At 42.6% G+C, this 18,840-nt stretch overlaps 1 protein-coding gene across 2 annotated transcripts in view; it reads left to right on the forward strand.

Annotated features, from left to right (window-relative positions):
- The window catches only part of dpys (dihydropyrimidinase), a 76,083-nt gene extending 63,398 nt beyond the window's left edge, over window positions 1–12,685 (forward strand). For both annotated transcript variants that reach the window (XM_063054921.1, XM_063054920.1), the window contains exons 7-9: window positions 6,391–6,533; window positions 7,455–7,662; window positions 9,999–12,685. In XM_063054921.1, the coding sequence (XP_062910991.1) occupies window positions 6,391–6,533; window positions 7,455–7,662; window positions 9,999–10,046 (399 nt within the window). In that variant the 3' untranslated portion in view covers window positions 10,047–12,685. The remainder of the gene's footprint in view (window positions 1–6,390; window positions 6,534–7,454; window positions 7,663–9,998) is intronic.
- Window positions 12,686–18,840: the final 6,155 nt, after the last annotated feature.

An 18,840-nucleotide genomic window follows, 5' to 3' on the forward strand; every position in this document is an offset into this window, starting at 1 on the left:
GGCAGTATGAGTGTGAGGGCAGTTTGTTGTTCTCAGTGCCGGATGTGGGAGGTCCTGGTGTCTCCAAGCCTCCTGGACGTCCACATCTGCGCCAGGTGCGCCGAGATGCAGCTCCTAAGGGACCGCGTTAGGGAATTGGAGCTGCAGCTCGATGACCTTTGTCTGGTCAGGGAGAGTGAGGAGTTGATAGAGAGGAGTTACAGGCAGGTGGTCACACCGGGGCCATGGGAGGCAGACAAGTGGGTCACAGTTAGGAGGGGGAAGGGGAAGGAGGAAGGGTCAGGTACTAGAGAGTACCCCGGTGGCTGTGCCCCTTGACAATAAGTACTCCTGCCTGAGTACTGTTGGGGGGGACAGCTTACCTGGGGGAAGCGACAGTGGCCGTGCCTCCAGCACAGAGTCCGGCCCTGTAGCTCAGAAGGGTAGGCAAAGGAAGAGGAGGGCAGTAGTAATAGGGGACTCGATAGTAAGGGGGTCAGATAGGCGATTCTGTGGACGCAGTCCAGAGACCCAGATGGTGGTTTGCCTCCCTGGTGCCAGAGTCCTGGATATTTCTGATCGTGTCCAAGACATCCTGAAGTGGGAAGGTGAGGAGCCAGAGGTCGTGGTACATACAGGTACCAATGACATAGGTAGGAAAAGGGAAGAGGTCCTGAAAGGAGAATATAAGGAGTTAGGAAGGGAGTTGAGAAAAAGGACTGCAAAGGTAATAATCTCGGGATTACTGCCTGTGCTACGCGACAGTGAGAATAGGAATGCAATGAGGTGGAGGATAAATGCGTGGCTGAGGGATTGGAGCAGGGGGCAGGGATTCAAGTTTTTGGATCATTGGGACCTCTTTTGGCACAGGTGTGACCTGTAAAAAAAGGACGGGTTACACTTGAATCCTAGGGGGACCAATATCCTGGCGGGGAGATTTGCGAGAGCTACTGAAGTGACTTTAAACTAGAATCGTTGGGGGGTGGGTATCAAATTAAAGGGACTAGGAGAGAGGAGGTTAGTTCACAACAGGGGGATGGGAACAAGTACAGAGAGACAGAGGGGTGTAAAATGAGGGTAGAAGCAAAAAGTAGTAAGGTGAAAAGTAAAAGTGTCAGGCCGACAAATCCAGGGCAAAAATCAAAAAGGGCCACTATTCAACACAATTGTATAAGGGCTAAGAATGTTGTAAAAGCTAGCCTGAAGGCTTTGTGTGTCAATGCAAGGAGCATTCATAACAAGGTGGATGAATTAAAAGTGCAGATTGTTATTAATGATTATGATATAGTTGGGATCACAGAGACATGGCTCCAGGGTGACCAAGGATGGGAGCTCAACATTCAGGGATATTCGATATTCAGGAGGGATAGACATGAAAGAAAAGGAGGTGGGGTGGCGTTGCTGGTTAAAGATAAGATTAACGCAATAGAAAGGAAGGGCATAAGCCGGGAAGATGTGGAATCGATATGGGTAGAGCTGCATAACACTAAGGGGCAGAAAACGCTGGTGGGAGTTGTGTACAGGCCACCTGACAGTAGTAGTGAGGTTGGGGATGGCATTAAACAGGAAATTAGAAATGCGTGCAATAAAGGAACAGCAGTCATAATGGGTGACTTCAATCTACATATAGATTGGGTGAACCAAATTGGTAAGGGTACTGAAGAAGAGGATTTCTTGGAGTATATGCGGGATGGTTTTTTGACCCAACATGTCGAGGAACCAACTAGAGAGCAGGCTATTCTGGACTGGGTTTTGAGCAATGAGGAAGGGTTAATTAGCAATCTTGTCGTGAGAGGCCCCTTGGGTAAGAGTGACCATAATATGGTGGAATTCTTCATTAAGATGGCGAGTGACATAGTTAATTCAGAAACAAAGGTTCTGAACTTAAAGAAGGGTAACTTTGAAGGTATGAGACGTGAATTAGCTAAGATAGACTGGCAAATGACACTTAAAGGGTTGACGGTGGATACGCAATGGCAAGCATTTCAAGATTGCATGGATGAACTACAACAATTGTTCATCCCAGTTTGGCAAAAGAATAAATCAGGGAAGGTAGTGCAGCCATGGCTGACAAGGGAAATTAGGGATAGTATCAATTCCAAAGAAGAAGCATACAAATTAGCCAGAAAAAGCGGCTCACCTGAGGACTGGGAGAAATTCAGAGTCCAGCAGAGGAGGACAAAGGGCTTAATTAGAAAAGGGAAAAAAGATTATGAGGGAAAACTGGCAGGGAACATAAAAACTGACTGTAAAAGCTTTTATAGATATGTGAAAAGAACAAGATTGGTTAAGACAAATGTAAGTCCCCTACAGACAGGAACAGGTGAATTGATTATGGGGAACAAGGACATGGCAGACCAACTGAATAACTACTTTGGTTCTGTCTTCACTAAGGAGGACATAAATAATCTTCCAGAAATAGTAGGGGACAGAGGGTCCATTGAGATGGAGGAACTGAGGGAAATACATGTTAGTAGGGAAGTGGTGTTAGGTAAATTGAAGGGATTAAAGGCAGATAAATCCCCAGGGCCAGATGGTCTGCATCCCGGAGTGCTTAAGGAAGTAGCCCAAGAAATAGTGGATGCGTTAGTGATAATTTTTCAAAACTCTTTAGGTTCTGGACTAGTTCCTGAGGATTGGAGAGTGGCTAATGTAATCCCGCTTTTTAAAGAAGGAGGGAGAGAGAAACCAGGGGATTATAGACCGGTTATCCTAACATCGGTGGTGGGGAAAATGCTAGAGTCAGTTATCAAAGATGTGATAACAGCACATTTGGAAAGCGGTGAAATCATCGGACAAAGTCAGCATGGACTTGTGTAAGGAAAATCATGTCTGACGAATCTCATAGAATTTTTTGAGGATGTAACTAGTAGAGTGGATAGCGGAGACCCAGTGGATGTGGTATATTTGGATTTTCAAATGGCTTTTGACAAGGTCCCACACAGGAGATTAGTGGGGAAACTTAAAGCACACGGTATTGGGGGTAAGGTATTGATGTGGATAGAGAATTGGTTGGCAGACAGGAAGCAAAGAGTGGGAATAAATGGGACCTTTTCAGAATGGCAGGCAGTGACTAGTGGGGTACCTCAAGGCTCAGTGCTGGGACCCCAGTTGTTTACAATATATATTAATGACTTAGATGAGGTAATTAAATGCAGCATCTCCAAGTTTGCGGATGACACGAAGCTGGGCGGCAGTGTTAGCTGTGAGGAGGATGCTGAGAGTATGCAGGGTGACTTGGATAGGTTAGGTGAGTGGGCAAATTCATGGCAGATGCAATTTAATGTGGATAAATGTGAGGTTATCCACTTTGGTGGCAAAAACAGGAAAACAGATTATTATCTGAATGGTGTCCGATTAGGAAAAGGGGAGGTGCAACGAGACCTGGGTGTCATTATACACCAGTCATTGAAAGTGGGCATGCAGGTACAGCAGGCGGTGAAAAAGGCGAATGGTATGCTGGCATTTATAGCGAGAGGATTCGAGTACAGGAGCAGGGAGGTACTACTGCAGTTGTACAAGGCCTTGGTGAGACCACACCTGGAGTATTGTGTGCAGTTTTGGTCCCCGAATCTGAGGAAAGACATTCTTGCCATAGGGGGAGTACAAAGAAGGTTCACCAGATTGATTCCTGGGATGGCAGGACTTTCATATGATGAAAGACTGGATTGACTAGGCTTATACTCTCTGGAATTTAGAAGATTGAGGGGGGGATCTTATTGAAACGTATAAAATCCTAAAGGGATTGGACAGGCTAGATGCAGGAAGATTGTTCCCAATGTTGGGGAAGTCCAGAATGAGGGGTCACAGTTTGAGGATAAAGGGGAACCCTTTTAGGACCGAGATTAGGAAAAACTTCTTCACATAGAGAGTGGTGAACCTGTGGAATTCTCTGCCACAGGAAACAGTTGAGGCCAGTTATTTGGCTATATTTAAGAGGGAGTTAGATATGGCCCTTGTGGCTAAAGGGATCAGGGGGTATGGAGGGAAGGCTGGTACAGGGTTCTGAGTTGGATGATCAGCCATGATCATACTGAATGGTGGTGCAGGCTTGAAGGGCCGAATGGCCTACTCCTGCACCTATTTTCTATGTTTCTTGTGTGGTTGTCCGGGAGAATATGGGGTTTGCAAAATGGAACAGGTATAGCTGATCACGCTGACTCAGTGGGCCTGAGTACCTGTACCTGCTGCATATCTTTCTGAGTCTTGATCTGAGCTTGAACTTACATTGACTGAATTATAATTTCAGCCCATCACAAGAGTCACACGGGAAGTAACTTGAAAAATGTGTAGCTTAGGTGGTTGATGGTTAGGTTGACTTGTTCTTCGTTTTTGGTGATCCAGTTGCAAGTGTTTTCTCACCATACGAGGAGACATCATCTCGTTGTTAACTTGATGAATTTTGAAGACCATAACAGCACATTGATGATGTCTGCTCGTATGGTGACTAAACATTTGCAAATGGATTTCCACGGTTGGAGAACAGCTCAACCCAAGAGTCACACTTTTTAAATTGCCAAGTTGGTCGACTAAATAGTTTGAAGAAATTCTTTGTGCTTTTTAATAATTAACAGGAAATAGTGTTATACAGTGGCATGCAAAAGTTGGGGCACCCCTGGTCAAAATTTTTGTTACTGTGAATAGTTAAGTGAGTAGAAGAAGAACTGATCTCCAAAAGTCATAGAGTTAAAGATGAAATCTTCTTTTCAACATTTTAAACAAGATTAGTGTATTATTTTTGTTTTGTACAATTTTAGAGTGGAAAAAAAGGAAAGCAGCACCATGCAAAAGTTTGGGCACCCCGAGAGATTTGAGCTCTCAGATAACTTTGACCAATGTCTCAGACCTTAATTAGCTTGTTAGGGCTATGGGTTGTTCACAATCATCATTAGGAAAGGCCAGGTGATGCAAATTTCAAAGCTTCATAAATACCCTGACTCCTCAATCCTTGTCCCAACAATCAGCAAGCATGGGCTCCTCTAAGCAGCTGCCTAGCACTCTGAAAATTAAAATAAATGATGCCCACAAAGCAGGAGAAGGCTATAAGAAGATAGCAAAGCATTTTCAGGTAGCCATTTCCTCAGTTCATAATGTAATTAAGAAATAGCAGTTAACAGGAATGGTGGAGGTGAAGCTGAGGTCTGGAAGACCAAGAAAACTTCCCGAGAGAACTGCTCATAAGATTGCTAGAAAGGCAAATCAACTTCAGGAAGATTTAGCAGACTCTGGAGTGTTGGTGCACTGTTCTACTGTGCAGCAACACTTGCACAAATATGAGCTTCATGGAATAGTCATCAGAAGAAGACCTTTCCTGCATCCTCACCACAAAATTCAGTGTCAGAAGTTTGCAAAGGAACATCTAAACAAGCCTGATGCATTTTGGAAACAAGTCCTGTGGATTGATGAAGTTAAAATAGAACTTTTTGGCTGCAATGAGCAAAGGTATATTTGGAGAAAAAAGGGTGCAGAACTTCATGAAAAGAACACCTCTCCAACTGTTAAGCATGGGGGTGGTTTGATTATGCTTTGGGCTTGTGTTGCAGCCAGTGGCAAGGGGAACATTTCACTGGTAGAGGGAAGAATGAATTCAATTAAATATCAGCAAATTCTGGAAGCAAATATCACACCATCTGTAAAAAAGCTGAAGGTGAAAAGAGGATGGCTTTTACAACAGGATAATGATTCTCAGCACACCTCAAAATCCACAATGGACTACCTCAAGAGGCGCAAGCTGAAGGTTTTGCCATGGCCCTCACAGTCCCCTGACCTAAACATCATCGAAAATCTGTGGATAGACCTCAAAAGAGCAATGCATGCAAGATGGCCCAAGAATCTCACAGAACTAGCAGCCTTTTGCAAGGAAGAATGGGCAAAAATCCCCGAAACAAGAATTGAAAGACTCTTAGCTGGCTACAGAAAGCGTTTACAAGCTGTGATACTTGCCAAAGGGAGTGTTACTAAGTACTGACCATGTAGGGTGCCCAAACTTTTGCTTCGTGCCCTTTTCCTTTTTTGTTATTTTGAAACTGTAAAAGATGGAAATAAAAAGTAACCTTGCTTAAAATATTAAAGAAATGTGTCATCTTTAACTTTATGCCTTTTGAAAATCAGGTCATCTTTTACTCACTTAGCTATTGATAGTAACAGAAATTTTGACCAGGGTTGCCCAATCTTTTGCATGCCACAGTATATGGTCTTTTAAATTAGCAGTGTTGTGAATGAGCACAAAATGCAGATGTCCACTGATCTCAAGTGATTTGTAGTCAGTAGTATAACTCCTGTTTTTTAGCAGTGTTCTAGTTCCATGCTGCAATACTTCCAATACAATTGCTTGTCATAATGTATTGCAAGTGGTTTGTTTAAACCCTGCAAATTATCACAAGATCTCTAATTTCTCCCTTTCTCTTCCAGCACAGTGGTAAAATGGATGAGAATAGATTTGTAGCTGTGACCAGCACCAATGCAGCAAAGATATTTAACCTTTATCCCAGAAAGGGGAAAATAGCCAAAGGCTCTGATGCTGATGTTGTTATTTGGGACCCAAATGCTGTCAGGTAACATAACAGCCTTTTTGGTAAAGGATAGACCTTCTCTTTCCAAAAACCTCATTTGTCAATGTTTCTGAGCTAGAAATTCCTGTGTTGATTCCATTTTCAAGTACCACTGTCAATGTCTGCTAAGAGTTCAAATTTATATCAGTAGTTTTGCTATATTAATCATTTTCTGATGTCTCATCAAAAGAATTTAATTGTCAGCAATCCCGTGCCCCTCAGCCTGCTGAGAAGAGAGAAGGTGAAAGGCAGGTGCTGCATCTTTACCTATACCAGTGCTTCCAGGAGGAAGTGGTGGTGTAGATAGATGTACAGTATGTATAATGTTTATGTTTTCTGAATTATAACCATTATTGTTTCTTAATTTATTGAGACACAGCGCAGAATAGCCCTTCCAACACTCTGAGCCACGCCGCCCAGCAACCCCTGACTTAACCCTAGCAATCAGAGGACAATTTAGAATAACCTACCAACCAGTACATCTTTGGATTGTGGAAGGAAACCAGACAAAACACATGCGGTCACGGGTAAAACGTACAAACTCCCCGCAGACAGTGATGGGAAATCCTTGATGATCCTTGCTTTCAATAACTGCACATTAACTTTAAGTGATATATGTACAAAGGCACTTAGTTGCCTGTGAACACCAGAACATTTCAATTTTTCACCATTAAACAGAACAGTACTTTTCTATTCTCCAGAGTAGGTCACCTAAGTGACAGCTTATTTGCCACTGCCCCAGTTACTGCATTCTTGGATCAAGAGTCAGCAGTGGTACAGTGGTCTCTGTGGTACAAATGCGATTGATACTTCCTCATTAGAACATAGAACATTACAGCACAGTGCTGGCTCTTCCGCCCACAATGTTGTGCTGACTTCATTTGACTGTTGTGATTTTTATAGGCTCTTTCTGTTTTCAAACAGGACTATTTCAGTTAAAACACATCATCAGGCTGTGGATTTCAACATCTTTGAAGGTATGGTCTGCCATGGGGTCCCTTTGGTTACCATCTCACGAGGAAAGGTGGTGTTTGATCATGGAGTCCTACATGTTGTGCCAGGCGACGGAAAATACATTCCACGGAAGCCATTTGCAGAATATGCCTTTAAGCGAATTAGACAACGTGATCAGGTCAGTGATTGTTTCCAAGATTAAAAATGTTGATGCAAGCTGGAAATGAACCCTCACTAAGTAGAATATGACACAGCCATTTCCCAGATGTGTAAAATTTCTTCAGCTTGCTCTTTAGGTTTACAATTTTATCTTACTATTACTCACTTTCCAATTTCATCCCTTTTCACTTTGCATCTTTTGTACTGGTTTAGTACAATTCCCGCTACTTTCCCCATTCCACTTCTCGTCCTTTCATAGAAGGATCAATTCACTTGCGTGTTGCTTCACTGCCTCTGATTAAAAGCAATTTTGCCTTGTCAGTAAACTTGTAGTGTCCTATTGTATTGCTATTCACCTTGTCTATGTACTGGACAGGGCATAATTTGCTCTTCTTCACATCCCAGGGAAGGGGTAAATCAGCTTGTGTATTACGTACCTCCTAAATGACATCAGTAATAAAAACCCGGAGTTTATCTTGGGTCAAATGTGGTGCCTTCGCTGTTCCATTTCCCTTCAGTATTTGGACTGGAGGGACAGAATGATTAACTTGTTCAGAGGCATGGAATGTAGGCCAAAGCTGGGGAATTTAAATTGAAGTATTTTACAAAAAATTGAACATTTAAAAAACACTAGCATTAGTAATGGATTATTGTATAAATCTGAAAAATCCATGTGTTTCACTGGTATTCCTCAGGAGAAACTGGTGGTGAGCTGCTTTCTTGAACCTCAGCACCCATTTTTGTAAATATGCACTCGCAGTACTGGTTGGTAGGGCGTACCAGAACTCAGACCCAGGGACAGGAAAGGAAAGACCACATATTTGTAGGTCATGATATTATGGAGTGGAACAAGCAGTCGTGGTATTCCCATGTGCTCCCAAACCTTGTCCTCAGAGCTAGAAGTCATGGATTTGGGAGGTAACTTCAAATATGTGTCTGCATTGTTTTGCTATCAAAATTCTGCCTTAATGTGCATGCTTCCCGCAATCTATCCTGAATATTAGCCTTTATATAGACTGGAAAGGGGAAAATAATGTCTTTGTGCTAGATGAATTAGTAGTTTTCTCTTGAGCAGCACTGATCCCTTCTGCTTCTTTCAAACAAGATATAAAAGCCAATTGGACAATGATTAGCCAGTAAATTAGGGCAGAGGTTATGTAGGGTATATTACCCTTTCACTTTTGCGTTTCACTCTTCCTCTGCTTGTTGTGAATGTGCTATTTAATTAAGACTAATTGAGGTCAAAACTGCTTTTGATTTTGCACAATTGACACTGAATAGACATCACAGGATGTAATATTAACTCCCCACATTAGATGTATGCTGATCAAAACCAAGCAATGGAGCAGTTAATCTTAGGCCTTCAAATTACTCACTCTGATCCCATACCCATACAATACTCCAATTTTAAAAATGCAGGAAGGAGTTTCTGATAGCAGGTGGAGGAAGGGCAGTGGTAAATCAAAGATGTTTTCATTTTTAAGTTTCTTATGAGGACACCTTAACCTGGGATTCTCCTCTTACATCTCTGCCTATTCAACAATGATGATCTCTAGGTATTTCTGCTCCATAAGATTCCCTCCAGATATATGGTGTAGATTTCCACAGGAATATACACCGTGTGTCCAGGGCTCTGGCTTTTTCAATTGCTGACCAGAAAGTGGATCTATCCATGGCATTGGGAAAAATCCTTTCAACCGGGTCCTGATCATTATGACTCACAGATGTCTTCAACCCCAAACACGCTGGTTGCTTTGAAGTTTCATACACTCACCCATCCCATTCCACCCCCACCAACCACTTTGAAAGCCAAGCCCTTAAAGGCACCGTGTCCCGCTGCTATGTTTGTGTTGGGAGTGCTTGATTATCTCCATTATTTACATCTTTCATCGCAATACAACTCTCGTTTCTGTCAAAGGTAACATTGTAACATTGAAACAGAGAGCTGCTAGTCTTCCACTCTCGTTTGTTGCTGGAGTGACCCGTGAGATACTGAAGTGTTGGGTTGTGGATGGTAGATTTCTGATGGAGTCTAGATCTAGATCAAGGTCTCTTTGGGGGCTTTGCTAACCCTTGGATGGTGGGGGGGAAGGGGAGGGTTGATGCTTTTGCTGCCGCTTATGCGTGGAAGGGGGTGCTTTAGGGCTCTGATGTTTCTGTCATTCATTCATTGGAGCTTTTTCTGATTCGTGGATGTCTGTGAGGAGGAAGAATTTCAGGTTGTATACTGTATACATTCTCTGATATTAGATTGACCCATTGACTCTCTTTTCCATCAAAGCTAACTTTTAAAATAGCAGTAATTCTACTCCCATTGATGGGTAACCATGTTAACCATTGTTTTTAAAAAAACAGGTTTGCCAGCCCAAGCCAGTACAGAGAGAGCCCTACATGGGTGAATGAGCACCACTGCCCTGTAAAGACAAAGAGACATGAATACACCAAAGATTTTCCTGTCTGAAATATATCATCTGTTAATAAATTGCAATTGTTGCTCCAGCAAGTGCTAAATGCTTTTGCAGTTTGAAGCACAAATGATTTTGACTGAAGATTTATTGTGTGTTTGCCTTTATTTCCCTGGAGAATCCACTGCATTGAATCAGTTCTTGAGAGATGATGGAATTACTAAAAAGAAGTTTGTCTACTGTACAATATACAAGTCATTATGACTGGATGCAAAACAATGGTGAAATACTCAGCAGATCAAATAGGATCTATGGAGAGGGATGAAGCACAAGAACACAGATGCTGAAAATTTTGAGCATAAATCAAACAGCTGGAATAATTCAATGTGTTAAGCAGCATCTGTAGAGTTAAAAGGATGGTTGACATTTTGGGTATAAAACTTTGAATCGGCACACACAGTTTCAATTGATCACTTCTGCATTCCACTCTAGCAAAAACATTTGTGCTGTGCTGTCCTCCTGCCTTCCACTTTTCACTGGATATTCTCAATTTTTAACATTTTCTAGACTTACCAAAGGGGTATTGATCTGAAATATTAATTCTACTTCTTTCCATGGAACAGAAAAATATCTGCTGGAAAAACTCAGCCATTCAATTAGCATCTGTAGAGACAAAGGGTAGTTGATGTTTTAGACTGAGAGCAAAAAGTAATTTACATAAACAATGAATAAAAGAGGTCCCACGTGGCCCCGCTCGTCCCAGGCCTCCAGTCCGAGAACGGACCTTTAACCATCACCTTCTGCTTCCTATCATTGAGCCAATTCTGAATCCATCCCGCTAGCTCTCCCTGAATTCCATGCAACCTCATTTTCCAGATCAGCCTGCTATTTGGGGTCTTGTCTTACTAAACTCCATCTAGACAACATCCACTATCCTATCTTATTCTATTCCCTTAGTTATTTCTTCAAAAATCTCCAAAAGATTCATTAGGATTGACCGCCATGCACAAAAACATGCTGACAATCCTTGATCAGGCCTTGACTACCTAAGTGATCTTTTCCCTCAGAATTTCCTCCAGTAATTACGCCACAACTGAAGACAGGATCACTGGCCTGTAGTTCCCAGGCCTATCCTTGAACAATGGATCATTATCCACCCTCCAGCTTTCTGGAACTTCACCAGTGGCTAATGATGAAGCAAATATCTCTAAAGGGCCTCCATGATTTCTTCCCAGACTTCTCTTAGGATCTGTCATTGCACCTGGTCAAGCCCTGGGGTTTGCTCTTGTTAATGTGCTTCAAGGCCCAAATTCCTCCTTTCTTGTTATACATAAATGACCCAAGACCTTGCTACTTATTACCCTCATTTCATTGGTATCCATGTTATTTTTCTTAGTACACACTGAAGAAAAATATATATTAAACATCTCAATCATCTCCTGCAGCTCCACATAGAAGCGGCCATGATGGTCTTTAAGAGGACGTAGACCTTCCCTAGTTTCTCTTTTGCTGTAAATGTAACTGAAGAACCTCTCAGGATAATCTTTAATCTTGCCTGCCAAATCCATCTTGTCCCTGATTTTTCACCTCCTGACTTCCCTCCAAAGCCTGGTGTTTTATCTTTTTATATTAATAAAAAGGACTCCTAATATGACTTTTTTAAAAGCCTCCCACTTGTCATCTGTTCCTTTGACTTTAAATAGAGTCAGCCAGTGGACTCCAGTCCTAACGCCCTCAAAGCTGGCCTTACTCTTGTGCACGACTTTAACTTGTGACCTGTTCTATCTTCCTCCATAACTCATTTAAAACTGATAGAATTGAGATCACTGGACCCAAAATTCTCCCCAACTGTCACTTTTGTTACTTAGCCTGCCTTGTTCCCCAAGAGGAAATCTAGTATTGCTCCTTCCCAAAGTAGGTGTTCTATATATTGTGTGAGGAAACTCTCATGGACATACCGCCTAGAGCCTGCTGCACCAGGCCCTGTAACAAGTAAATTGAAGTGTAATGAGTCCTTACACAAAATATGAAAAATGCATTTATTTCAGTTTGAGTTTCAGTGATATTATTTGGCAACACTCTTCTAGACTAAAACTTTGTTAATACCAGGAGATTTACCTTCAGTTTGCAGCTGACCAGGAAATCAAGGGGTTTCCATGCTTGAGAAAAAATGTCTCTATTTTCAGCCTTTACGTTTGCTTCCTTCACGTCAATATATATTGGGTTTGCAACTTTGTACAAAACATAAGATCAGTTCCATAAAGTGCTATCTTTGTGCTTAACTTTGTTCTTGGGTCTTATGTACATTTGTCATGTGTATGTCTAAATGAGCAAACGTTGGTGTGATTAAAACACGCTTACCTGATATATTGCCAGATTTATACCTTGCCAACACATCGTCAAAACCAAGCTGGAGGATTATTAAGTGAATGGGTTCTTCTGATGCATTAACTTGTGGTAATAATATACTTTGGCTTTCATAGATTCCTGGAGTAATAAACTGTGGCAAAGAATTTAAATTCTGATAGGTATCTATTTATTCTAATTACCCTGGACCTGTTTTACATCAAAAATATTTGTTGAATATGCCATCCATAAATCCAATCATTTGCCTCAATAAATATGTTTGCTATCTTTCCTGAAGTGCCTTGTGATTTCAATGTACTTTGGAAATAATTTCACATGTCGGATATAATTTGTACAAAACAGGGAACAGCATTGCCAGCCAGTGCACCGGACCTTGATGCGAGTGGTCCTGGGTCAAATCCTGAGGGCTCCTTGTAGGCTTTCCATTTGTGCTGGATTGAGTGTTGAGCTAGCACCAGAAGAGCAAAGCAGACAAATGCTAAACAAATGGCAAGCTTGCCACCTGATGCGCCACAAGGTGTGGAGAGCAACAAGAAGTGAACAGCATGGAATTAATTTTTAAATAGGTCACAAACAGTGGTTGATACTGCTTCCTGAATCCACTGTGTCTCTCCACTATGTTATGACTCGCTCACGCAGCCAGAGGACCAAGTTCAGTCTTGACCTTGGCTCCTGTCTGTGTGGAGTGTCACAGACCCTGTGACGGGGATAAAGAACCAGCAGAGATGGAAAACACTTTGGAGTCTCGTATTGCTATAAACTAATAATATTTATTAGTAACTACGCAATACAGTAATATAAATGTAAATAAATCAAACAGGTTAGCAATAATTATATATAAAAGTAAGTGCGGAATATATATGTATGAAAAAACCAAGCTTCGTTAAGTCTAGGGGTAAAAAGATACAGTCTTACGATGTTGAGTAAAGTTCAGTTCATGGTATTTAGTTGAGAAGTGATGTGGTGGGGGGGGGGGAGAAGAGAGAGAGAGAGAGATCTATCTATCTATCTATCTTCAGGTGAGCAGATGCCGTCGATCTTCTTGTCATCCTCCGAAATCCTTTACAAGTCACCAACTGTGACTTTAACCAGGGGGACCGGTCTTCTGTGGTGGAGCTATCACCCAGGCGAGGGTGGACACATAGACAACTCCCCACCAGTCAACCCCTTCTCCACCGATGGAATAACAATTTGGATCGATCCGCCTGATCGGTCCTCCAAAACCCACTTTCTCTGCGGGTACAACAATGCTCATTCAGTGTCCAGATCATGTGTCCCGAGGTCTGTATCATCTGACTTCCCATTTATTTCACCAGGCTGAGCATCACTTGTCATGCAAAGAGTCTCTCCCTCCTTTGTCTGTAAAGGAGTGCAAGCAGGCAACATGTCCTTGAAAGTAATATCAATAACCAGCTGAAAATCATAACATCGAGTGTCCACTGCCTTCGGTCACCATAGCACCTTCCAAGCTGCTCGGTGCTGTCTCCAACTCCAAACTCAGTAAAAATCCAACGTTACTGCCAATGCCTTAAAGTGACAGTCCAACCGTTAATCTTCGTCTCTCTCTCTCTCTTTTCAAAAGCAACATATCGGTGGTAAATAACTCTGTCTCTCTCTCCTTTCCAAACAAACCATCAATGATGAATGTCTCTCTCCAAACAGTTAATAGGGGTACTCCAGCATCCCCTCACAGGAGTGTGCAGGTTCTCCCTGTGACATCCTGTGTTACTTTGGGTGCTCCAGCTTCCACCCACATCCCAAACAGGCACAGGTTGACAGGTTATTTGGGCAGTGTAAATTGCCCCAGATGTGAAGTGAGTGACAGAATCTGGAGGAAGTTGAAAAGAATGTATAAAGAATTAAAAACTGAGTGTGAATAGGTGGTTGATGTGGACTCAGGGGGTCAAAGTCCTGTTTCTGCACTTCATATCTGTAACTCTAAATGCACCATACTTGAGGGAGGATTTCTTCTGCCAAGGGGAGAAAGCAGTTGAAGAAGACATTGTTGGTGACATTCCAAAGTCCTCTGTAATAATGGTAGTCACTTATATACCCTACCTTGGAAAGAGTTATGATTATGGCATCTTTGACGTGCTCCAGTAGATATTTCTCCTCCAAGATGTGGGGGATGAGAGACACAAGATACTGCAGATACTGAAAAGCCGGAGCAAAGCACTGGAGACCAGAGAAACTCAGCAGGTCAGGCAGCATCTATGCAGGGATATGGGCAGTAGACTTTTCAGGGTCAAGACCCTTCATCAGGATTGGAAAGAAGGAGGGAAGATAACCAGAATAAAAAGATTTGGAAAAAGTGTGGAGCAAGAATTTGCAGATGATAGGTGGATCTTGGTGAGAGGGGATTAATAGGTGAGGGAAGGGGATATTGGAAATGATGTAAGAAGCTGTAGCACGATAGGTAGAAGTGACAATTGGCTGAAGATGATGAAATCAGATGGGGAAGGACAGTGGACCATGGAATAAAGGGAAGGAGGTGGGAGGAATGTGTGGGTGCTGGACAGATAGAGAGGGTGGGGGAAGGGGAAGTGATGGTGTGATGCAAGGCTGGTGGAATAAATAAGAAAAAAGGGCGCTGAGGTGAGAGGTTACTGGGAGTCAGAGAAATAAATGTTCATGCCATCAAGTCAGAGATTGACTGGCATAATATGAGGTGTTGTTACTTTTTTCTGTGTCTGGCCACAACTTAGCAGTAGAAGAGGCTGTGGACATACAGGCCGATGTGGAAATGGGTGGCCATGGGAATATCCTGGTAGGTATGGAGACAGAGAACAGTCACTCATTAAGGTGATTCCCCCAATCTGTGTCAGGTCTCACGAAACTAATATGCAGGGGGATGGGAACCAGGATGATAGAGCTGAGGATGAGCCAGCAGGTTTACAAGTAGATGATGGGTTTTACATGAATGACTCAATGGGCTGAATGGCCTACTTCTGCTCCTATGTCTTACAGTCTTATGCAACGATTGACAAGCCAATGATTGGGTACAAATGCAGACAGAGCAAAGAATTAAATTGTACCACAGAGGCAAAATTCAAAAGGACAAAGAATGCAGGACTGAAGGTGTTGTATTTAAATGCGCATAACACTTGAAATAAAGTGGACGAACTTGTGGCGCAATTAGAGATGGTCGGTATGACATTGTTGGCATTACTGAGTTGTGGCTGTAAGAAGGTTAACATCAAAGGATATACTTTCTATCGAAAGAACAGGCAGGAAGGCATAGGCAGTGGTGCGGCTCTGTTGATAAGGATATGGGAATCATATAGAGGCCTCCAAATAGTAGCCAAGATGTAGGGTTGAGATTGCAAAGGGAGCTGGAAAAGGCATGTAATAAGGGTAATATCACAATTGTAAGGGGGACTTCAATATGCAAAGAGATTGGGAAAATCAGGTTGGTGCCAGATTGCGAGAGAAGGAGTTTGTTGAATGCCTATGAGATGGCTTTTTAGAGCAGCTTGTGTTTGAGCCTATAAGGTTATCTTAGATTGGGTATTGTGTGATAACCTAGATCTTATTAGGGAGCTTAATGTGAAGGAACCCTTAGGAAATAGTGATAATATGATTGAATTCATACTGCAATTTGAGAGAGAGAAGCATAAGTCACATGTATAAGTATTGCAATGGAATAAGGGGAATTACGGAGGGATGAGAGAGGATTGCCCACGTGGATTGGAAAAGGATACTGCCAGGGATGATGGAAGAGCAAAGATGGCTGAAGTTTCTGGGAATAGTTCACAAGGCGCAAGTTAGCTATGTCCCACTGAAGAAGTTGTTCTCAAATGGCAGGGGTAGGTAAATGTGGCTGACAAGGGAAGTTAAGGACTGCATAAAAGCCAAGGAAAGGGCATATAATGTACCAAAAGTGAGTGGGAAGTTGGATGATTAGGAAGCTTTTAAAATCCAACTAAAGGCAGCTAAAAAAGCTATAAGAAGGGAAATGATTAAATAGGAGGGCAAGTTAGCCAATAATATAAAGCAGGATACTATTTTTTTTCTGTTATATAAAGGGTAAAAGGGAGGTAGGCCAGCTGGTGGCGCAGTGATATCAGTGCCGGACTCCGGAGCAAAGGTTCCCAAGTTCGAACCCAGTCGGGCCACTCCCGGGTATGCTTTCCATCCGTGCCGGGTTGAGTGTTAAGCTCGCGACTCAGCCTCATAAAAAAAACTGCGCTGAGAAGGATGTGGGGGGCCACTCACAAAATCTTTCCTCCAAGACAACCACCTGAAAAGTGGTCGCCAAGGCTCTGGCAGAGTACGGCACACAAAAAAAGGGAGGTGCGAGTTGGACCTCTGGAAAATCATACTAGTGAGGTAGTAATGGGGGACAAAGAAATGGCAGGTGAACTTAATGCATACTTTGCACCAGTCTTCACTGTGGAAGACACTAGCAATGTGCCAGAGGTCCATGAGTATCAGGGAGCAGGAGTGAGTGCCATTGCTATTACAAAGGAAAAAATACTAGGCAAACTCAAAGGTCTTAAGGTGGACAAGTCACCTGCACCAGATGAACTACATCATAGAGCCCTGATAGAGGTTGCTAAAAAGATAACAGATGCATTGGTCATGATCTTTCAAGAATCACTTGATTCTGGCATGGTCCCAGAGGACTAGAAAATCGCAAATGTCACTCCACTCTTTAAGAAGGGAGGAAGGCAAAAGAACGGAAATTATAGGCCTGTTAGCCTAACCTTAGTGGCTGGTTAAGTGCTGGAGTCTATTATTAAGGAGGAGGGTTTTGGGGTACTTGGAAACTAAAAATAAGTCAAAGTCGGCATGGTTTCTGTGAAGGGAAATCTTGCCTGACAAATCTGTTAGAGTTCTTCGAGGAAGTAACAAACAGGGTGGACAAAGGTGAGGCAGTGGATGTCATTTACTTGGATTTTCAGAAGGCATTTGATCAGGTGCCACACTTGAGACTGCTTAACAAGATCAAATCCTATGGTGTTACAGGAAAGATACTGACATAGACAGTGGGCTCGCAGGAGCCAGCGAGTGGGAATAAAGGGGGTCTTTTCTGGTTGACTGGTGTTCCTCAGTGGTTAGTATTGGGACTGCTATTTTTCACATTGTTAATGATTTAGATAAAGTAATTGATGGCTCTATTGGAAAGGTTTGCGGAAGATACGAAGATAGGTGGGGAAGCAATATGATTGCAGCAGGACTTAAATTGGAATAGCAAAAAAAGTGGCAGACGGAATACAGTGTTGGGAAATCTATGACAATGCATTTTGGTGAAAGGAACAAAAGTGCAGATTATTATCTAAATGGGGAGAAAATTCAAACATCAGAGGTGCAGAGGGACTAAGGAGTCCTTGTGCAAGACTCCCAGAAGGTTAATTTACATATTGATTCTGTGGTTAAAAAGGCAAATGCAACGTTGACATTTATTTCAAGGGGAATAGAATATATAAGCAAGGAGATAATGCTGAGCCTTTATAAGACACTAGTCAGGCCACACTTGAGAGTATTGTCAACAGTTTTGCGCCCCATATTTCAAAAAGGATGTGTTGTCATTGGAGAGAGTCCAGAGGAGGTCGCCGAGGATGATTCTGGGAATGAAGGGGTTAACATATGAGGAGCGTTTGGCAGCCTTGGGCCTGTACTCACTGGAACTTAGAAGAATGCAGAAGGATCTCATTGAAACTGACCGAATGGTAAAAGGACTAGATAAGGTGGATGCGGAGAGGATGTTTCCTATGGAGGGTCTATCCAGAACTAGCGGGCACAGCCTCAAAATTGAGGGGCCACCTTTTAGGACAGAGGCAAGGAGAAATTTTTTTAGCCAGAGAGTAGTGAATCTGTGGAATGCTCTGCCACAGACTGCTGTGGGGCCAAGTCCGTGGGTATATTTCAAATGGAAGTTGATAGTTTCCTGATTGGTCTGGCCATCAAAGGATATGGCGAGAAGGCAGGTGTATGGGGTTGCGTGGGGATTCAGGATCAACCATGATGGAATGGCAGAGTGGACTCGATGGGCTGAATGGCCTAATTCTGCTCCTGTGTCTTATGGTTTTATGGTCTAATGCAATGGAAGTTGCATGAGGAGCATTGGAAGCAATAAGTGACACTGATGAATATTCCACACCTGGAAGGACTACTTTAGGCTCTAGATGGTGATGAAGGAGGAGGTGTAGGAAGTGTAACACTTAGTTGTAAGTGTCTGCAGGCGCTCAATGGGGAATGATGAATGGTCAAGGGGTGTCATGAAGATAACATTGCCTGCAGAAACTGGATGAGATTTTTGACTGAATTTTCTCACTGCCAACTGTTACAGCTTCAGTAGAGATATCTGCTTTCAAGGCACTGATTATTTAGTTGTCATGTGGCCATCTGGATTTCTTATCATCTGGGTTAAAAACAAATTAGGACTGGATAGTGTGAAAGTCAAAAGATTTTGGAAATCTAAA

The sequence above is a fragment of the Mobula hypostoma genome, chromosome 1, assembly GCF_963921235.1.
Source record: "Mobula hypostoma chromosome 1, sMobHyp1.1, whole genome shotgun sequence".
Classification (NCBI taxonomy): Eukaryota; Metazoa; Chordata; class Chondrichthyes; order Myliobatiformes; family Myliobatidae; genus Mobula; species Mobula hypostoma.